A 22,183-nucleotide genomic window follows, 5' to 3' on the forward strand; every position below is an offset into this window, starting at 1 on the left:
CCACTCTAGTGCACTGGGGTTTGAAATCTATCATCTAAATCACTGCAGGAAGAGCGATTTTTAAAAAAAAAAAAAAAAAAAAAAAAAAATATATAAGTGCTCTGAATTTCTGTTCCATACCACATCATGGATCATTCTTGCAATGTTACATGTTTGACGATGTGGGCAATAATCCTTACACTATCAGTGTACTAGATCAGCTGTTTTGAAAAAAGCTTTGAAACAAGACTTTTAAAGATGTTAACAATGAAAAGAAATGCTGTACGTTATTTAAACAGTTATAGCAACACGTGGGGGATGTGCAACGCTATGTGCTCTTTAAGCTACATTTTTACTGAAGAAATGGATACCTGTCAATGTTCTGAAGTACTGTTATGTATAGAATGTAACTTTGTGTGTATTAACTTCAATTTTTTTTTTTTTTTTTTTTTTTTTTTTATAGTTAATTGACCTGAGTTCCCCACTTTTAAAATTTTGTCCAGTGGCCAGAAAGGAGAATGAAGTGGAGTCACCTTTAATTAAGTTTACTTGTTAAATGTTTGGTCATTACAATCTGGTCAATGTTATAAAAATTTATGTATTTACTGGTACTATGGATTTGTATAAATTATATTCAAGATGTGTTTTTTTTTTTCTTTTAATTAGGAATATTAATTAAAAACAAAAAGAGGGAGAGTTAACCTTTTGGAATTGAACCTTAAAAAAACAAACCAACAAAAACAGGTTGTGGGTTTTCTTGTGTGTTAATGTGCTAACTTTAATTTTATTACATTAATTTATTTGCAAATGACTGGGTTTCTTTGAATCAAGTAGCTTTTATTTAAGAGTGGGACCAATGTAATTTAAAATTAACTTGTATATATTTGAAATTCTAGAAAATGTATTTTACATGTTTTATTCATCTTGTATGTAATAATAAAAAAAATGCAATAAATATATCAAATTAATTATATGCTTTGTGATTCAAAATTGTAACAAACCCTATGTCCAGTCTGAATAGCTCTTAAAAGGTGTAGTGTCCTGTGTTTTTTTTTTTTTTTTTTTTTTTTTTTTTTTAAATAGTTTTGGTTACCACAGATCATGTTGAAAATCAGTAGTGGAGGTCTTAATAGCTAATCACGATGTTCTAGGTACATAATTCCTTAGGCCATTTGATTGTGAGTATTGCACTGTTTAAGAGAAATGAATCCTTTTGTGACACATTTTACAATGCTGCTGCTGACCTCACATTTGACAGGGCGGCAGATTTCGTTCATGATTAGGATTTTATTCTCAATACAACTTTACCACATTAACACTGGACCATATCAATAACACGGTAACATTGAGTTTATTTTATTTTCACATATCCATGGTTGTCCTACTGTAAGTCTGCATAAGGTGAGGATGAAGATGGCATTCTAGTATCCAAACTATATTATCCAGAGATATTTTGTTTAATCAGGAAAATTGCTTAATTCATCTTTACCAATGTTGCCCCCACTTAAAACAACAACTACATTTTTCCCTTTGAGGTCTGGGATCTTGTTTCCAGAAATAGCGGCAAAGGCTGCTGCTCCTGATGGTTCCACAACAATGCCAGCCCTGTACAGTGTGGAGACTGCAGCTTTAATTTCATCATCTTTGACAAGTACAATTTCTTCTACATACTGTTGGCAAATTTGAAATGTGATGGCACCTAGAACATAGAATAATTTGGTGATCCACTACATCTATTTAAGCACTGTGCAACTATTCAGCAACAATTATGGAAGAACAAGGATCTCTGACTTTACAAGGAGCATAACTGGCTGCCTGTGCAACCAGCTAATCCCTCACTGGTGGCTGCATTGGCCAATGTGAAAATCAAGGCAATATACAGTTTCTGGAAAATCAATTTGCTGACAAATTTTGCTCAAAACTTGGGACAGTTTTTAAAAAATTGTTCAGAAGTAAGATTAGACTAACAATACATTCACCTGCACAAGGAGGAGCCAGTCCTGATGCAATACTTTTTGCATCCATAGATACTGGATTCTTCTCAATAAAGCTTTTGTACATGGTGCAGGCTGTTTACAACAACATAGTAAAAGCATTGTTAATGAATCAAATATTTAAACATAACAATCAATATTAAATCTGAAAAACTAACTAGGTAAATTACACATGCTCCAAAATAATTGCCAATAAGCATACTGAATCCTACTCTGAATCTGAGGTTCAGTACAAACCACTACTGGCAGCTTTCCAGAAGCATTACTTCAGATGCCTTCAGATCGATAATTCCTGATAACGCAGGCTATAATATGAAGCTTTTGTCTCCGTCCCTGCTAGAGTCAATAAGCTTAAACATGTTTGCTCTATAACTGGACATCAGCATGCTTTATGAACTACAGTAATTGGGAGAATGCTTACGTGAAACACCCTAAATATAATTGTAAAATACTGTTACCTCCTGCTGGTTCTACTCCGTATATTCTAGTGCTGTTACAGTTTGAAAGTTTAATGGCAGCAGCTACACCAGCTAGTAGCCCTCCACCACCACAGCACAGGACTACAACATCTGGGTTAGGGATGATCTCAAGGATTTCCAGACCAAGACTATTGTAAATATAAAAGAGGAAGCTGGAAATCACTTTGTTACAAAAATCTGTTTCAGATGAGCAAACTGGAAAAAAAGTTAATGGATTCCTTAATACTATCTGTCAATTTTATTTCCCCAGTCATATCATCATGATTATATTAGCAATACTGTTTAAAAATTTGGATCTGTAAATGTAAAAAAAAAAAGGCATTCAAACATGTTTTCTTAAAAATAGTCAGTGCTAAATTATCTTATTTTGTAAAAAAAAAAAAGTTTATACAAAAATACAATAGCAGAAAACTTAAATGGATCTTTATACTAGAATTGTATGAAAAAAAATATGTTCTAAATGTTTAACATGTTATGTTCCAACACCTTAATTATGTACTAGTTGTTGTCCTTTATGTAACTTGTAATTTTTTTTAAATTGTACCTCCCATGTCCAGCAATTAGATCTACGTCATCATAGGAATGTAGGAAAGTCACATTATCCTCCTGTACGCAACGCTCAACAGCAGACAATAACAACGTAGTTGGCATGCGTTCCACCTCGACTCCAAAGCTCTGAAAATTTATTTAAATAAAAAAATGGAAGACTCATTAACAAAACCATGCACACAAATTGTCCAATCCCTCTACAGTAGCAGTAATCATAACAGCAAGTTAGAGTCACCGCTGATTGCTCTACAGTCCCACAAACCTGATGATTTAGATCATGTTAATACCTTAAATATAATGGTAAATGCAAGCACACACCCACAAGCTTTAAAAAAAAACTGAAATGAAGGTGGTTAAAAATACTCCTCATTCTCATTATTGTAGACAAAGCATATATTGATGCACCCCAAGGTGATATAAATAACCTTGGGATGCATCAAAAGCAGAACACTAACAAATTATATATATATATATATATATATATATATATATATATACACAGTGCCTATAGAAAGTCTACACCCCTTTCAGAATTTTCACCTTTTATACACCACACACATACACTGGACACACACACAATGCCTATAGAAAGTCTACACCCCCTTTCAGAATTTTCACCTTTTGTTGCCTTTTAGCCTGGAATTAAAATATCTACACATCCTATCCCACAACTTCCAAGTGAAAAAAATATTCTAGAAATTTGCAGAACATTAATTAAAAAATAAAAAATGAAATAGCTTGATTGGATAAGTGCCACCACCTTAATAGCAATCCTAAATTAGCTCAGGTGTAACCAATCGCCTTCAAAAATCACACACCAAATTGAGTGGCCTCCACCTGTGTTAAATTGTAGTTGATTTCAGGATAAATTCAGCAGTTCCTGTAGATTCCCTCTGCTGGGTAGTGCACTTCAAAGCAAAGACTCAACCATGAGCACCAAGGCGCTTTCAAAAGAACTCTGGGACAAAGTTGTTGAAAGTCACAGATCAGGGGATGGGTAGAAAAAAAATATCAAAGGCCTTGAATATCCCTTGGGGCACGGTCAAGGCGATTATTAAAAAGTGGAAGGTTTATGGCACCACCAAGACCCTGCCTAGATCAGGCCGCCCCTCCAAACTGGATGACCAAGACTGATCAGGGAAGTTACCAAGCGACAATGGCAACTTTGCAAGAGCTACAGGCTTTTATGGCCAAGACTGGTCAAAGTGTGCATGTGACAACAATAGCTCAAGCACTCCACAAATCTGGTCTGTATGGTAGGGTGGCAAGAAGAAAGTCATTACTCAAGAAGCCCACCTTGAATCCTGTTTGAAGTATGCAAAAAACCACTCAAGAGATTCTGTAGCCATGTGGCAAAAAGTTTAGTGGTTTGTCAAAACTAAAATTGAACTTTTTGGCCTAAATGCAAAGCGTTACGTTTGGCGCAAACCCAACACAGCACATCACCCAAAGAACACCATCGCTACTGAGAAGCATGGTGGTGGCAGCATCATGTTATGGGGGTGTTTCTCATTGGCAGGGACAGGGGCACTTGTCAGGATAGAAGGGAAAATTAATGGAACAAAGTACAGAGAAGTCCTTGAAGAAAATCAAATCCAATCAAAGATTTGTGGCATGACGAAGATTGTTGTCCATCAACTCTCCCAAAGGAACTTGACAGAGCTTTGTAAAGCAGTTTTGTAAAGACGACTGGTCAAATAATGCCAAATCTAGGTGTGCAAAATTGAGCCTCTCCCAACAGACTCACAGCTGTAATTGCTGCCAAAGGTGCTTCCACCAAGAAATTAATTCAGGGGGGTAGAGACTTATCCAATTATGATCTTTCAGTTTTGTATTTAATATAATTTTTTTTCTCAATAAAAACTTTTTTCCCCTTAACAGTGTGGAGTATGGTGTGTAGATAAGTGGGAAAAAAAAATCCTCATTTAAATGCATGAAACTCTGAGGCACTGACACAACAAAATGTGAAAAAAAGTTCAAGGGGGTATAGACTTTCTATAGGCACTGTATATGAAAAAATATTTTGTTGTTCATGTCAGGCTCATTTTACCTATAAACTCTGTGAATGTCAATGTGCAAGCCTAGATTCACTATTTTAGATCAGCTACAAATCACTTACAGTGATTACAGAAGACCTTGTGGTAGGGGCTGTTTCTGGCATCAGTACTTTCCCTGTTGAACCATAGTGTTTTGAGGCATAAGCAAATGACTTCCCATAGTTTCCTGCTGACATTGTAACAAAATGTCCTCCTTTTGGTCTTCTAGCAAATTGATTAGCTACCCCCCGAATCTTAAAGGAACCTGTAAAGGAAATGTCTTCTTAAAGTCATTCTGGATTTACAAAAATGTAAATAGTATTTTAAAATGAAGAATATACTGTATAATAGTTTTAAGTGGACATTGCAAATTGCATTTGTGATCATATTTTTGGTCACTTACTCAGTCCATTAAACATACTCTCAATCTTTCTAAATTGTTAAACAGCTGTTGAAAAAAGTCAATTAGCATATGCTAGGTGTAACAAGCAGCTTTTGGTGCAATTACCAAAGATCTTTATAAGCCCTAGAAGTATCTCACACAGTCATGCCAGTGCTGCAAGGCACAACACAGCATTTCCAGGGTGGTAGGTCTTGGGATTTGGATCTCCTCTAGGGAAAACAATTGTAGAAACATTTGAAAATACTAGCCTGTCCTTTGCATGTTTTCCAGCTTTATATAGAGGTTGTAGGTGACATCCAGAGGTAATGCTGTTTGACTCAGAGGTATTAGTGGAGTGTTAACAACTCCTAGAGGGCTATTCATCACAGTGTCTCTGGCTTCCTTCAACATCTCCAGGGTAAGCTGCTTTCCAGGTGTTATTTCCATTCTGAGATTAATAAACACAACTACAATAACTAAACAGACAAGACAAATCTGCAACATGGTTTAATGACAATAATAATAATAAAGCAGACGCTTTTATCCAAGACCACTTACAGGTGTTACAAGGCTGTAATGGGTTATAATGCCAGCTTAATATTTAATTATCTTACTGTATATTAGCAGGGTTTTGGGGTGCATTTTAAAAAAGCTTGGGAAAAGGAGCAATAATAAGTAACAATTGTATATTTACTTTATAGGAAAACTTTTGGTATTACGAAATAATTAATAATAATAATAATAATAATAATAAAATAATAATAATAATAATAATAATAATAATATAATTATATATTTTAAGACGACAACCATATTATATTATTTTTAAATTCTGCTGTTGAACCAATTTTTTTTTTTTTTTTTTTTTTTTTAAGTTTACTAAAAATCTTATTGATGCTAAAACGTAACATTGTTAGTTACAAACTGATTTAATAAAAAAAAAAAAACACATACAAGACATCACAAGACAAGGTTGTTTTGATTCCGTTAATTTAAGAGTCGTCTGTACGAACTGACAAGTTCATAAAGGGTCCCAGACGTCGCCGGCTGCAAGGCGTAATGCTGCATGTTCGACAATGAAGCCTTCTGGCGATCTGGTCCCCAAGGGTTTGACACCAGACACTGTCGGTCTGTGATAGCAACAATATATATATATATATATAGATATATATATAATATATATATATATAGATATATATATATATATATATATATATATGTATTTATATAAACGAAAAAATGTTCAATATAAATACCAATGAAGAAAAAAAAAAACATTCGAATATAAAAAAATAGATTGTTTATCCACAGTGTTACAGTTTTTTTTTTTTTTTTTTTTATAACTTTTTTTTTTTGTTAAAAGTTTCACAAAAGTTTCACAAATTGTTAAAGTGTTAAGGTTTAAAATAAACTTACTTGTTTCCCGTTTCCCGACAACTGAATTACTCTTGACGAGAATGGGAAGACCCCTAGCTTGTGCGCACGCAAACGCGATGTTTTCCCGCTGTTGTGCGCTGAAGTTTTGGCTGTAGGAAATCGAATACATCTTAACATTTCTGGAGCGTTATAACGCAGAGCGCTACATAATAATTGCAAACATATTTAAAGGACAATAAAAAAAAAGTAAAAAGTGTACCGGTTTTGTAATAACTTATTGTAACAAAATAAACATTTTCACAAAATTAAGGCAAGCTGTAGAACAGCCACCGTTAATACAATGAGAATTGTTTCTAAAGCAATATTCGAAGCTTGGTTTTTAACAGAAATCAACTGAAGAGCACACGGTCATCTTAAATTAAATATAGTTATGGGCTTTAATTTAATCATTGTATAAACAACGAGGGTGTATCGTGGGAACTCAAAACAAAAACCTAAAAATGCATGCGGTACTTAAAACATTGGAAAGGCGTTTCCCTTGGAACATATTTTATAGCTGGACCACTAACATAACATATCCTCTAGTTCAGTGCTTCTCAAGCTCGGTCCTGGGGACCGCCTCTGGCTGCTGGCTTTTATTCCAACCGAGATCTCAATTACTTAAGTAGACCCTTAATTGAACTAATAATTTGCTTAATTAGACCTTTTAAGCAAATTATCAGTTCAATTAAATTGTTCCCGATAAGCAATTCACTCTTTAGATATCAATCAAATTCACAGACAGATGTATTGATTTTAGAAAAAAAACAAGCAGTTGTTTTGAGGGAGTCTTCTAAACTGTCTATTTTTTTTTTTTTTTTTTTTTTACCAACCACAAATCTGGTTTTGCTTAGAATGTTTAATGAAAAGGTCATCATAGTCATGAAATATTGATTCCTTTATCTGTCTTTCTACCAAAGTTGTAAGTAGTAGTAAACTATACAATTACTATTTTAAAGTGATATCTAATGCAAAGGTTGTACATTTGGAGGAAATGTTTGTTTTTTGTTTTGTTTTTTTTTAACATTGTGTATAATTTTTTTTTTAAATTAATCTTTGCTAGGCACCGACCACAAATCGCCCAGCTTTGTTCAGAGACTCTTTAAACACAAACAGGTTTCACTGGATTGCCGAGGAACCCCCTCCTGAACTTATAAAAAATAAAATGATGGAATGCAATGTCCGTTTCCTGTACCAGATGCCATTTGGTCCCTCCACCCACAATCATTTTGTCTGCTATTACTGAAGTATTGTCCTAATAAGAATGCACTAGATGTACACACAATTCTAGTTAATCCTAGATATTCTTTATTGCATATGATCAAATAACACACACTGTGTATAGTATTATTATTTAAAGACTTAGCATAAATATTTTAGTGATTAAAAAAAAAAAAAAAAAAAAAAACATTTTTTGTATTTTTTTTTATTTTTTTTTTCAGAACCATGCACAGTAATTCTTAACATAGACGGTTGTGTCAGTGTCAGAGGACCTCAGCTTGCGTGCAGGGATATAGCAGGTCAGCAGGTTGGAGAGATACTCTGGACCTGTGTGATGAAGGGCCTTGTAGGCAAGCAGGAAAATTTTGAAAGTAATCCTGAACTTTACAGGTAGCCAGTGCAGCTGGGCAAGACAGGGGATAATGTGATCATGTTTTTTACATCTGGTAAGGATTCTAGCAGCTGTATTTTGAACCAGCTGCAATCGAAAAGAAGAAAATTGGTAGACACCCAGGCCTCGAAGTCTTGGAGGCAAGCTGAGAGCCGGACCATGGCAAAGGGACATCCAGGGTCATTTTAAGTAGAGCTGGGTGTCATCTGTGGAGTGAAACATGAGACTATGTTGGCAGATGAGGTGACCCAAGGGAAGCATGTAGATGTTGAAGAGAAGAGGCCCAAGAACAGACCCTTGAGGGACATCGCAAGTGACCGGGTTTGTGTCAGCACTACTTCCATCATAGAAAACAGACTGCATGCGTCCAGATAGGTATGAGGACAGCTAGGCGAGACAGGTTCCAGAGATCCCAGCATACTTCAGCAGCATCAGCATTAAGCAGGAGATCATTTAAATCAGGAGTAGAGCAGTTTCAGAACTGTAATGCAACTGGAAGCCAGACTGTAGAGATTCAAGCAGATTGTTATCTGTGAGATGTTTCATCAGCTGGCCTGCTACAGCCCTTTCAAGAGTTTAAGAGCAAATGAAGATTGGATGTAGGACAGAAATTATATAAATCAGCCCAGTCTATGTTTTTTTTAGGACCGCCGTTACTCAGGCAATCTTGAGGGCAGCAGGAACCAAGCCTGAGTCCAGCAACAGGTTGGGAGTGGAACTTTTAATTCACTTTACAGATCAACATAATATTATAACATATGGTATTGTGATCCACCATATTCATTTTCAATAATGTTTTTAATACCAGTAATTTTCCATTAGCAAATGCAGTCGAGCAATCATTTTGTGAGCCTGTCATTCTTACCTACTGTTGTTATTTAATACCACTTATGTGGCTTCACAATCAAAGAGATTAAGGCAGTTTTTACGAGTTGCATTTGTACTTTTTTTTTCTGAAGTGATCCTCTAAGTAGCTACCAAGAGCTCTGATGGACTTCTTTTGGCTTTGCCTGGTCTGCTTGGCAACAATCCAAAACCTACTGAAAAAAGGCTTTGGCAACTGACAATACACGAAACAAAGTTTTTTGGTCACTTCTCCTTGTTAACAAAGACTCAGTGTGCTCTAATACAGCTTCTAGCTGTTTTTGTTTTATTCTTGTGCCAGTCTCAGCTACTAGACTCATCCTTCAACATGCAGGACCAAGGGTTGATGGGACTTTTCTGTTTGTCTTTCAGTTTGCTATGTTTTACAAGGGTGACGAGTGCCTTGGAAGTGGAAAAATCATCCGCCTTGGCCCTTCAGTGTACATCTTGCATCAGGAGCAAGAGAGAATGAAAGTGGCAGAAACAGCCCCAGCTAAAACACACCATAGTTCAAAACCAGCAAGATGATCATAACAGCATAATACTAATAATAACATTAACTTAATAATATTCATATTAAAAAAAAAAAAAAAAAACATCATGTCAATTGCAGAATACCAGTGATTTAATCCACATCAAGTGGACTAAAATGCGGACTAAACAATCCTTCAAATCTATACTAACTTAATCCCAATTGCAGCGTTGCCAAACAGATGATCCCGGTAATCGGTTTAACTGATCGGAACAAGTGGAGTAAGTTACACAGATGATGAGGACTAACCTACAGCTATGGCCAAAACTTTTGCATCGTCCTGTAGAATTAAACAACTTTGCTTCATAAAGTCGAATGAAACCGGTGGAATAATGCTATGTTAATATATTAAATGACATGCTGCTTTGTAGTTTTTCATATACGTAACAAAAAACTGACAAATTGAAAAATGTGACATTTCGAAATCTAACATGAAACACTATTCGGGATACTGATAATCGGGATTTCTGCTTAAATTGGATACAACTCTGGGAACGGTTCTTCCCAATGCTATTTTTGTCATTTAATTTGGACGTCATTTCGTTGGGATGGGATCAGCTGGGATACATTATTTTCAAATGATGAACAAAGATCACTTTTCAGAGCAATGCATTGAGTACATAAGTACAATGACTATACACCAACATTAACACACTACACGCACAATCCCAACAGCAGAAATAAACTTTATACATGTCCCCGCCCCGTTTAACGGTGGTGATATATACATACATTATATATATATATGTGTGTGTATGTATGTGTGCAATAACTTTCGTTCCCAATACAGGATTAAGCAAATAACATCCCAGCATGCTTAGGGTCATGTATAAAAATGCTGGACAGGTCTGGTTGCATGTAATTATGGCTAGCATGGCTGCAAGAGGAGACCTGAGTGACTTCAAAAGGGGGGTGAGTGTCGGGGCGCATTTGGCAGGAGCTTCGGTGACCAAGACAGCTCAACTTGCTGATGCTTCATGAGCAATGGTGTCTAAGGTAATGTCAACATGGAACTGTGAGGGAAAGACATCATCAGCAAGAGCGCAGTGGGTGGAAGCGTATACTCCAGGATCGTGATATCCTTGCATTAATTCGAAGTGCAAGGCAAAACAGGCAAGCAACAGCAGATCAATTGACTGCAAATTTCAACCTGGGGCGTGAGCAGCCAGTTTCATCAAGAACAGTCCGCCGAGAACTCCACAGAGAGAGCTGGACACCGTAGTCGGGTTGCAGTGCACAAACCGCTCATCACACCTGGCAATGCATGTTTGCGAGTCCAGTGGTGAAAAGAGCACAGGCAATGGACTACTGAGCAGTGGAGAAATGTGATATGGTCAGATTAATCATCCTTCACCATGTTCTCGACAAATGGACGAGAGCACGTGTGGCACCAACCTAAAGAACTCTACAGCCCTGAGTGCTTCGTTCCAACAGCGAAGGGTTCTGGTGGTTCTTTAATGTTGTGGGGCACATTTTCCTGGCATGGTTTGGGTGCACTCATTCCCTTAGAAGTAAAGGTCAATGCTAATCGCTACTTAATGGTACTGAATGATCATCTTCACCCCATGTTGCAGCATTTCTTTCTGTGCCTTGGGTGGTGTTTTCCAGGATGACAATGCCCCCATCCACAGAGCACGTGTGGTCGTCCAGTGGTTTGATGAGCATGACACTGATGTTATCCATATGTCATGGCTTTCTCAGTCACCAGATCTGAACCCAATCGCACATTTATGGGATATTCTGGAACGACGCCTGAGACAGCATTTTCCACCTCCATCAACCAGGCGTGAGTTGATTGACTTTCTCGTGGAAGAATGGTGCCACATCCCTCAGAATTCCAGAGGCTGGTAGACTATGCCACGGCACATACAGGGCTATTAAATGACTTTACATTGGTGTTTCCATATTTTTTGTCCACTACTTGTGTGTGTGTGTCTCTCTCTCTCTCTCTCTCTCTCTCTCTCTCTCTCTCTCTCTCTCTCTCTCTCTCTCTCTCTCTATCTCTCTATATATATATATATATATATATATATATATAAAAAAATGAATGTTGGTTTGTTATTCTAGATTAAAAGCACTTCACTTGATATATGCCCAGTCACTTGAGGTGATTCAATTATCTATTTATGTACCCACATATCTACCAGCAGGGCTCTGCCCTGCTACAGGGGACAATAAGAAACTTAAGATAGTAGACATTTGAAGCTAATTGCTTTAAAACTGAGTGTGGTACAACTGGGAGCCAAAGACAACAGCAGCAGGAGTATGTTAGCCCTTGAATTTTTTCTGGTTGATGAATTGGTAACATACTAATAGTTAAATGTCATGCACTGCTAGTTCCCACTTCAAGTCAACAGAACACCCACCCCATTATGAGCGGCTACTGTGGTTTTATACATATGACCATCTCCAAATTAGCTATCACTTAATCAGTTCGGAGGAGGTCACATTCTGAACGCTTCTTTAGGGATGGGACTTTAACCCCATTCACGCTGCCAAACAAAACAATACATTTAAACCATAGTATCTTTTTAAATAAACACACACAAAAATAATACATTAACCATAAATACCCAGAGGTCTCTGCCCTGCTACATCCCCTTTCTTTTGAATGGGGCTAGCAATGATTCTGAATGGCTCTCATTGCAATTACTGAAACAGTTTAGTTTTTTTTTTCTTATTTCATTGAGGTCAGGAGCTGTTCTATAGTTCTACAGCTAAGGCCTAAAGTTTTGCATTACCCGTATGTCAGGATTGAGACCATTAAAAAAACAACAACAACAACAACAACAACAACAACAACAAAAACAGATATTAACATAATTTAAATATTTTATTTAATATCAAAGAATCAAAGGACCTGACACTTTGGCTGACGAGTTTATGCCATAATTAACCAGCTCTTAATTGTTTTTTTTGCCAGCAATTTGACTGAGAATAGGTTATACAATGACTTCAGTAATGTGAATCAGCAGAGTGTAAAGGAAGGGTTAATCATTACAAGTTGGAGCCTTGTAAGAGGATTTGCTTTCATGTGCATAGGACTGGGAATTATTGAGAATTAAAAATAGTAAGTTGAATTATTTCTATTTATTTTCTAAGAATTGAAATTGAGCTTAAAATGACTAATTTGCAAATGTACTTTGTGCTTCCGCTTGTGTGAGATGGTATTGCATTAGGTTTTATTGTAGTTGTTACTTTAAAAGAACCCATTTAGTGGGAAGCAGCTCTTTTTAAATCAGTTAAGAGTAAATTGAAGTGTGTATTTGTAATTAAAGTTATTAACAAACATTCTTGATACGGCCAGCATACCACTCAGAGGGAGATGTTCTGACACAATGTCAGGATGCTTCAGTTCTAGGCCTAACATTAAAGCCACTTAACAAGAAAAAAACGTGTATCCTCCATTTGATTGATTGATTGATTGATTTGTTATGCATTGTGTCCTTGTGCAGAATTTCTCGGCATATAACGTGTTTTCTATTAAGGGTGCTAGGGTTTGTGATTTTTGCTTTAGTCCAGCAGAGGGCGCACACTGTAAACTTTTGTTCCTGACCAGTTTAATGTTGCACAAACCTGTGTTCGAATATTAAGGTACAGCCAAACACTTAATAGCACTTCAAAGTGCTTTCTCCAAAATTGTGATACTAAGCGTGGACTTAACATCAACAATAGCCTGGCAAAATTAGTAAACACACAGACGTTTATAAACAAATATGTTGTGGAACTTTAAATATAGTACTGTACTAGTTATTGTAAAGATTAGAAGTATGTTCATGTGGCAAAGTACGAGTACGAGTTGCGAGTACGTGCAGATGAGTGCAGTGCATTGCGGATTAATCACACAATGATTTACTGATGCAAGGGTGTTATTTAAGTGATTTATAATGACCAGAGCCTTATGGCAAAACCTGTAAACAACAATAATGAAGAAAGTGGTACAGCAGTGTGTATCACTTATATTTGTAAATCCCACGGGTTTGACCCGAAACCAAAAGTCCAGTCTTTTCTCACCCACAGAAAACCCAGACACAGTTCCTACAGTGCGTAAATGAAGTGCTCTTGCTGCAGACAGTTCTGAAGTGAAAAGTGAGCGTTGATGTCCGGGTTTAATGCTGGCCTGCGGCTGCAGCTCCGGATCGTGCTAGTACTCTTGAAGACTAACAAATAGTGTTACAAGACAGACTAACACTCCGTACACTCGAGGTTTTTATTCACAAATTACGGCCTCCTTCTAGGTCGTTGCTAACCATATAAAAAGGAAGGGATCACTTATGCTACGGCCTCTATTAATAACCTTGCTCATGACCCCTAGGTTAACGAGCGCATCGGCTCCTCCAGTCCTCAGATGCAACCCCGTCTCCCGTCTGAGTCATTGAGCTTGGGTGCCACAGTTCAGCCCCCTTCCTAAATTACCAACTTACACCTACCCTAAGAAATAAATTGTCGTGACAATTTAAGTGTACTCCATTCCTTTTACATAGTGCCCTCACAGGTCGAGATAGAAATCTAACACCAAGAATCATTCCATCTCTGTCACAGTTCATTAATAAAAGTTTCTTTTCAGCCAGTAGTTTACTGTCGATAGTACATGTACAACACATTGTAATAATGTATAACAATAGAAAGCAGTAAACCTACAAATTGCAGTGTTCTGAACGTGCTGCTTTATACAACAGAACAACACTGTGCTGCAACTTACTATATTTTTAATTCCGTAAGTGATATGAAGCGTGTGAAAAATCAGTTGCAAGAGTGATAAGTGGAGTGTGATATCACAAAAGTGACATCATTAGGAGCTTGTCTCCTTTGACACCCAATATATTCTATCAAGTACTTTTGAATGTTGCACTAAGCGGAGGTTGACTTGAAAAGGAGTGGTATTAAACAGGGCTGTCTGTATAAGTGTATGTGTGCAAGTAAGTATAGCTTATTAAAGCTGATAAAAGTATGAAGCGTTTATGAGTCGTAAATTGAAAATGTACTGTACTTAAAACCTGATAGTCTTGTAGTACTTTTTTTTTTTTTTTAAATCTATAATCAAATGTATTTTGGGGTATTTGGTGTGTTTGGGAGCGAAATAGCTGACGTTTTAGTAACACCTGTTCAGGGCATTAGTAAATATAAACCCTTGTTCACTGCATGTTCAAACTATTGCCATGGGGAGACTCTCACCTGCCCTTTGCTACAAGTACAGACCCATTTTTGTGAATTTAGGTCAGCAGTGATTAAGGTGACGATGTGGGTAGAACACACAGTAAATAGGTCATACTCCATTTATTACAGTAATTATTTTTCTGCTGCTATGTCAGTTAGCTGGTGTGTTTCCCAGGGACCAATTCGTGTCGCAGTTCTTTATTTGGCACAAGGGAATATTAGACATGGCATACAGAAACAATATCTGTTTAAGGATCACACGCATGTTATTACTGACTTTGCAGATCACAAAAAATGTTAGTGGACCAAGTGAAGTATCTTATTCTCCATGGAGAAGCAATGGTCTCTCAGATCACTGCCGTTAACTCAATCATCCTCAGACAGAATGAGTACAGCATTGCTGGGAGGACTATTATTTTCTGATTCGACAGAGACATCCGGTTTAAACTAAAGAAGACCATTACACAATCCTTAAACTCTGTTCACCACATGTGCAGAATAAGATGGAATCAGCCAAATCTTGGTCAGCATCTATGTAACATATGCACTGCACACGTCCTAAACGTAAAGATGCAATGTTTTAATTACCCTTGCCAAATAAGACCCTTTTTCATTTGGAAGATGTGTAAATATTTCTGAAAATAGTTTAAGCAAATCTTTAGCAGCTAAACAAAGATTATCAAATATATAGGCAGTTGCTTTACTTGTTCCTTTAGGTAAAGTACACTACATTGCATTAAAAGAAATGTATGATAATGTTACGTAATACTTGCTTCAAAGCCATCCCTAGCACATTATGTTGCTTTAATGCTTTATTCTGATAACCAAAGTAATAAAATAAATGTACCTCTCTGTGAGGAACTTCCACCTGACTACTTTTAGAGACCAGGTGTTTTGATTACCGCCCGCTGTAATGTTACCTGCCTCAGAGGTCACACAAAGCTATGTAACCTTTGTATCTCACACAATAGCAAGGCAGCCCCATTCTACAAGGCTTTCAAAGAGGAATCCAAGATAAAGCATTGTTTTACCTTTGTTAACATGGTGATTGACATGTCAAAGCCAAAAGTAAACTAGTAAGTGTCAGTTACAGAAAATGCATGACACTCACATTCATGTGCATAGCATTAAGCTTACAAACATATGTTTGCAATCTGTTCCCTGCTGCTGGAAGCTTGTACCATACGATTACAAAGGAATGTCTTTTGCAAATTTAAATAACGTGAAAAGGTAAAAGAGTTTTTTTTTTCTTTTTTTTTTAAATTGATCTTCTTTTACTCTTCAGCTTGTAAGTGGAAGATGCATGCCATATATATATATATATATATATATATATATATATATATATATATATATATATATATATATATATACACACACACACACACACACACACACACACACACACACACACACACACACACACACACACACACACAGTACTGTACAAAAGTTTGAGGCAGGTGTGAAAAAATGCTGTAAAGTAAGAATGCTTTCAAAAATAGACATGTTAATAGTTTATGTTTATCAATTAACAAAATGCAAAGTGAGTGAACAGAAGAAAAATCTACATCAAATCAATATTTGGTGTGACCACCCTTTGCCTTCAAAACAGCATCAATTCTTCTAGGTACACTTGCACAGTTTTTAAAGGAACTTGGCAGGTAGGTTGGCCCAAACATCTTGGAGAACTAACCACAGTTCTTCTGTGGATTTAGGCAGCCTCAGTTGCTTCTCTCTCTTCATGTAATCCCAGACAGACCAGATGATGTTGATATCAGGGCTCTGTGGGGGCCATACCATTACTTCCAGGACTCCTTGTTCTTCTTTACGCTGAAGATAGTTCTTAATGACTTTCGCTGTATGTTTGGGGTCGTTGTCATGCTGCAGAATAAAGTTGGGGCCAATCAGATGTCTCCCTGATGGTATTGCATGATGGATAAGTGTCTGCCTGTACTTCTCAGCATTGAGGAGACCATTAATTCTGACCAAATCCCCAACTCCATATGCAGAAATGCAGCCCCAAACTTGCAAGGAACCTCCACCATGCTTCACTGTTTCCTACAGACTCATTTGTGTACCGCTCTCCAGCCCTTCGGCAAACAAACTGCCTTCTGCTACAGCCAAATATTTCAAATTTTGACTCATCAGTCCAGAGCACCTACTGCCATTTCTCTGCACCCCAGTTCCTGTGTTTTTGTGCATAGTTGAGTCGCTTGGCCTTGTTTTCCACGTCGGAGGTATGGCTTTTTGGCCGCAAGTTTTCCATGAAGACCACTTCTGACCAGACTTCTCTGGACAGTAGATGGGTGTACCAGGGTCCCACTGTTTTCTGCCGATTCTGATCTGATGGCACTGCTGGACATCTTCCAAATACAAAGGGAAGTAAGCTTGATGTGTCTTTCATCTGCTGCAGTAAGTTTCCTTGGCCGACCACTGCGTTTACAGTCCTCAACGTTGCCAGTTTCTTTGTGCTTCTTCAAAAGAGCTTGGACAGCACATCTGGAAACCCCTGTTTGCCTTGAAATTTCTGCCTGGGAGAGACCTTGCTGATGCAGTATAACTACCTTGTGTCTTGTTGCTGTGCTCAGTCTTGCCATGGTGTATGACTTTTGACAGTAAACTGTCGTCAGCAACCTCATATATTTGGAGTGAATCTTCCACTTGTGTGTGTATGTATATATATATATATATATATAATATATATATATATATATATATACACACACACACACACACACACATACTCATATATTACATTGTATGGTCATATGTTTTGTTTTAACAGTGGCATAACCACAATTGGGTATATTATATATCTCATAGGTAATTCAGCACCTCTTCATTGCACAGATATAACACTGTTTTTTTCTGTTTTCACAAAGACTGATGTATTGTATTTGCACTGATTTTGGTTGCTCTAGTGACAGAAATAGGCAAATATCTTGTTGTATAATTAAGTGATAAAGAATAGGGAGCTATAGTATAGTTGGCAAAACGTCTGAACAATCAAAGAAGAAAAAGATGTTTCTGCTGCTATAGACTTATAGGCTACTAAATGTATAGGTTTTTACATTCTAATTCATTAGGCACCATGTCATCATTTAGAATAACTACACATGGCACACCACAAGAGTCAGACTGCTGCTCCAAACATAAACCAGTACATGAGCCAGTATGGCTCTGATGTGCATGCAATGTATAGTGTGTGAGTGCGTGCGTGTGCGCGCACTTGAAAATCCATTCGATAACACAATCTAATTTGAATTATTATGAAAAAAATACAAAAAAACATGATTAAAAATTTGCTTTCAAAAGTTAGTGACTACTTTATAGTTATGTCAAAAAGTAAAGCTTTATTTAAACCAACATCAAGCTTTTTTTAAACTAGCCTTAAAGGAACACTTTTAGGAAAGCAAATTTTAGAAAACTAAAAGTGCTGCTTTTATATAATTTTGAAAGAGAAGTATGCAAAACAATACAATTCAAAATTTCATTTTAATTTTTACATTACAACTATGTGTTTTTACAGTGTTTTGCACAATAATAAATATGCATTTGTTAAAAAAACAAAACCAAAAAAAAAAACACTCCAGTGTCTATTGTCATAGAAATGTCTTCCATTATGAAAATTGAAATACAAATTCTGATAAAAAAAAAAGAACAAAAAAACCCCTACAACCACTGGGACAAAATATACACATGTGAATTGCTGAAACACTAAAACCTGAGCAATCCACCCGATTTTACAATGTTACTGATGAAGATGTAGTGGTACGAAGCCATGTAAGAGACGTACTTGCTCTAAGTGATAAAGCAAACTATAAGGACTTTGTTTTTGTTATTTATGTAAGACTGCATGTACACTTGTGAATTGCACTTGGAGTTAAGGTGTGACTACAGCCATTTAAAATATTAACCTACTGTAGTAATGTACCTACTCCGAACTATATGCACAACCAAAATATATAGAAACTAAGGTGCAGTTTTAAAGCAGCTTATTAATCATTATGTTATTTCTCTTCAGCTAATGGAGTATTTTTAGCTGCCATTTCATGAAACCAACTAGAACTCAATTCAGTTCAAATTAAGCATATTTGCTGATAGATGTATTGACACATTTTCAACTGCCATGCAACATCTTTAAAAAGTTACTGTAAGAACTGAATGCACTTTATTCCTTAATGAGTGCTTTTCAAACAGCTTTTGGGCAAAGTGGTCACAGATTCCAACCTGGTAGTTACTGTCTATTATTTTCTATGGGATGTGCAGCTGTGTTGAACTAAAAAAAAAAAAAAACAGAACAGTTTCAGTTTGAACACTGATAATATTCTACTGGCACAACAAAAAGTGGAAAAAATGGGCTTTCCAAAGTTCTACCTCCAATCCAGGCATTTCCTTAATTTTTTGTACAATTATTTTTAACATTAAATCATAAAACACACCAACTTCAAGTACAATTGTGCAATCATAATTTTATACAGCCTATAAAAACACAGAAAATGTATTCCATTAGAAATCTCTAGTAACAAAAATCAACATAAAAAGGGATTTAAAATACACAAATGTATTTTTTTGCGAAGAAAAAGTTCAAATACAAAATATATAAAAGTTATCTACAATTTACACATCAAATGCATTCATTTAAGATATTTATTTTTTCTCCCAAAAGACAAGAACAAATAGAACACGACATAGTGTGAGTTTTGCAGTTCTTTAGGGTGATGACTTCATATTGCTTCACAAAGAAGTCTTATTTCTTGTAAGAAGTCTCTAAATAGATCACGTAGTAGTCTATTTGAGTGTGGCTGCCGTCTATGCCCACCATGTTCCTTGGTTAATCGCAGTAAGGTCATGTCACCAAGTGACAGCAGCACGCGGCAGTATATTCAATGCCGTCTTTTTTTCAGTAGACTTTAATAAAATGTCTCGGTCTAACCTGCTCAGTGGTCATTCACCTCTTCTGGTAGTTTGGCACAACTCACACATTCATTGCAATACAGCTCCCACTTGTGTGCATTCCCTTTTCCAGCAGTCACAAGTCTGCAGTAAACTCATCTCCACAGGACCCACTCCAAAGTGGCGCATAGTACATGGGATATGGTTCTACTGAGCTGACAAGGGTGAGACACCAGTCCCTTGTGAGTGCAATAATCTTATCGATGTGAATCAGATTGAAGTTTCATTACTTCCACTGCACAGGAGAAAAAGGAGGCAAACGGAAACATGCAGGATTAGGGTGATGTGGTTGCAAGCAGGTACACAGACAGGCAATGATGGCCTAAACTACCATTTTATAATGTCATGCAGTGGCAAAATTACAACAAAATCTAGGGTTAGTATTTAATGGTAAAATTTATAAGTGCAGAACTAAAAAGTAACCAGTTTCCAGAGTTGATAAAAAAAAGCCTAACATTTACATTCAATTCAAGTAAATGACAGAGGCCCTTTGAATAAGCAGCCCCCTTTCTTAAGCAAACATGAATTACCTGTCCCTCTTAGGTGACTGGATAATTCCAGTTTTGCTGAACATGGGTTTATTAATGGGAATAAAGGACCTGATAATTTAAAAAAATTGCCATGTCTCATTAAGTGGGTACTATACTTCTAAAGTAAGGAGACGCTTGCTGTGTTCAGAATTTGCTACAACACGTTTATGGTGGTGGTCGAATTTTTTTTTAATATATATATATATTTTTTTTAGATGAACAGTGCGTTATCCCTTCAGGTTTCAATAAAGACCATTCACTAACATTAGCACTTGATGTGTGTGTTTCTGTTGTACTTACTCTGAATCAGACGTGTCCCCATTTACAATCCCCACTCTGACATTCATTGCCACTCCATTTTGCTGTTCTCTTGACTGCTGCCTGTGTGGCTGTTTTATAAGTTCACCAGTGCCTGGGACTGATCGGGTCCCATCATTGGACCCTATAGAGGATGTCCGTGATGGAATGGTGGGCGGATTGTAATCGGAAAGCTTTTCTCTGAGCCGGTTTGTCATATTCTTATCTGTTAGAGGCGGTGGGTACGTGATTTTGTTTTTGAGAATACCTGATTTAAAAAAAAAATAAAACAAAAAGTTAGGTTACTGGAAAGCATTATAAAAGCTAAAGACATGGACCCATTATAATTGTTGTTTTTTTGCATTTTGATCATTTATCTTTCTGGCAGAGAACATAGATCTATTGTATCACCCTCCTGGATTACAGTGAGAATCCTACTGAGTATCTTTACCTCCACAAGAAAAGACAAGTTTGCCTTTTAAAACTGTCACCTGGAGCATTTCACATTAGTTGAAGTGCACTTGCCAAAACATTTTCGCACCACTTTTTATAAGCCCTCCTATTTTGTCCCTGGTATAAACTAACACATTTTGTTTAGTAAGGGACTTGCCTTTTCTCTGTTCTGGCTGATGGTAGGTGTTTTGCTGGGGTGCAGCCTCTTTCAAAAGTTTGTCTTTCTCATGTGGTTCCTCCTGTATGTGGTTGAGTTTGTTTTCTTGGTGAAGTTCAACGCTGACCTTGGTCTCCACCTTGAGCTTGTCGGAACCTCCTGGGTCCTCGCTGTCACTGGCTGTTGTACCTTCTTTGGGCCAGTGCGGTTTCACGTGATTGGCCACAACATCTAGTTGATCAGAAGAGAAGAGAAAAAAAAGTAAATTCATGTAAATATTCATTAACTACCAGGAACATACCCCGATGTAAAAACCAGGAACAAACAGAACCTCACTCAACTATTTACTACATGGACTAAAACTAGGATGGCCTCTTGATTAAATCAACAATTTAGGTTACTAGAAGCACTTATCATTCAATTACGTTTGATTGAAAAATAGTTATCAAACCTCAGATGTCATTATTCTACTGATAAGGCAGTAAAGATAAGACTAGCTCGATCAATATAAGGCAATCTGCACTTTCCGCACTAATGGGGAATCTTATAAAGACAATCCTTAATGTAAAAATAGACAATTTTAATGCTGTAACACAAATATATAAATGGTTATAACATACTGCTTTTGCACCTGCTTCAAACTAGAGCCCACAGTACTGAAAGGTACAATATAAATTACCTTACAAACCCTGTTCTTCAATAATACAGTTCACTGAACTGGAAGTGATTTGACTCACACTTAGTTGCCATAACAATGAGCTCTTTATTCACGTTACTTTCAGTACAG

The 22,183-nt window shown here is 36.7% G+C and overlaps 3 protein-coding genes across 7 annotated transcripts in view; 1 reads left to right on the forward strand and 2 right to left on the reverse strand.

Annotated features, from left to right (window-relative positions):
• Window positions 1-982, forward strand: part of LOC121318337 (G2 and S phase-expressed protein 1-like) — a 10,220-nt gene extending 9,238 nt beyond the window's left edge. For all 3 annotated transcript variants that reach the window (XM_041254880.1, XM_041254881.1, XM_041254883.1), the window contains one exon: window positions 443-982. In XM_041254880.1, the coding sequence (XP_041110814.1) occupies window positions 443-535 (93 nt within the window). In that variant the 3' untranslated portion in view covers window positions 536-982. The remainder of the gene's footprint in view (window positions 1-442) is intronic.
• A 295-nt stretch (window positions 983-1,277) lies between these two features.
• Window positions 1,278-7,287, reverse strand: srr (serine racemase). Its single transcript, XM_041254884.1, has 7 exons — window positions 6,836-7,287; window positions 5,689-5,867; window positions 5,121-5,302; window positions 2,997-3,127; window positions 2,432-2,580; window positions 1,959-2,048; window positions 1,278-1,678 (listed from the first exon to the last, which is right to left on the reverse strand). The coding sequence occupies exons 2-7, from the start codon at window positions 5,864-5,866 to the stop codon at window positions 1,437-1,439; spliced, it is 972 nt and encodes a 323-aa protein (XP_041110818.1). The 5' UTR covers window position 5,867; window positions 6,836-7,287; the 3' UTR covers window positions 1,278-1,436.
• An 11,277-nt stretch (window positions 7,288-18,564) lies between these two features.
• celsr1a (cadherin EGF LAG seven-pass G-type receptor 1a) overlaps window positions 18,565-22,183 on the reverse strand; it is a 101,400-nt gene continuing 97,781 nt past the window's right edge. For all 3 annotated transcript variants that reach the window (XM_041254887.1, XM_041254886.1, XM_041254885.1), the window contains 3 exons: window positions 21,397-21,627; window positions 20,790-21,054; window positions 18,565-20,194 (listed from right to left, as the gene is read on the reverse strand). In XM_041254887.1, the coding sequence (XP_041110821.1) occupies window positions 20,170-20,194; window positions 20,790-21,054; window positions 21,397-21,627 (521 nt within the window). In that variant the 3' untranslated portion in view covers window positions 18,565-20,169. The remainder of the gene's footprint in view (window positions 20,195-20,789; window positions 21,055-21,396; window positions 21,628-22,183) is intronic.

Source organism: Polyodon spathula, chromosome 7, assembly GCF_017654505.1.
Source record: "Polyodon spathula isolate WHYD16114869_AA chromosome 7, ASM1765450v1, whole genome shotgun sequence".
Taxonomy (NCBI): domain Eukaryota; kingdom Metazoa; phylum Chordata; class Actinopteri; order Acipenseriformes; family Polyodontidae; genus Polyodon; species Polyodon spathula.

Excerpts from the sequence above, each read along its gene's own strand:
- srr (XM_041254884.1), bottom strand. The coding sequence starts at position 5,866 with ATGGAAATAACACCTGGAAAGCAGCTTACCCTGGAGATGTTGAAGGAA. Across the intron at positions 3,128-5,120 it reads CAAGGTCTTCTGTAATCACT|AGCTTTGGAGTCGAGGTGGA; the intron begins GTAAGTGATTTG and ends ATAAATTTTCAG. Across the intron at positions 2,049-2,431 it reads CGGAGTAGAACCAGCAGGAG|CCTGCACCATGTACAAAAGC; the intron begins GTAACAGTATTT and ends TGTTGTAAACAG.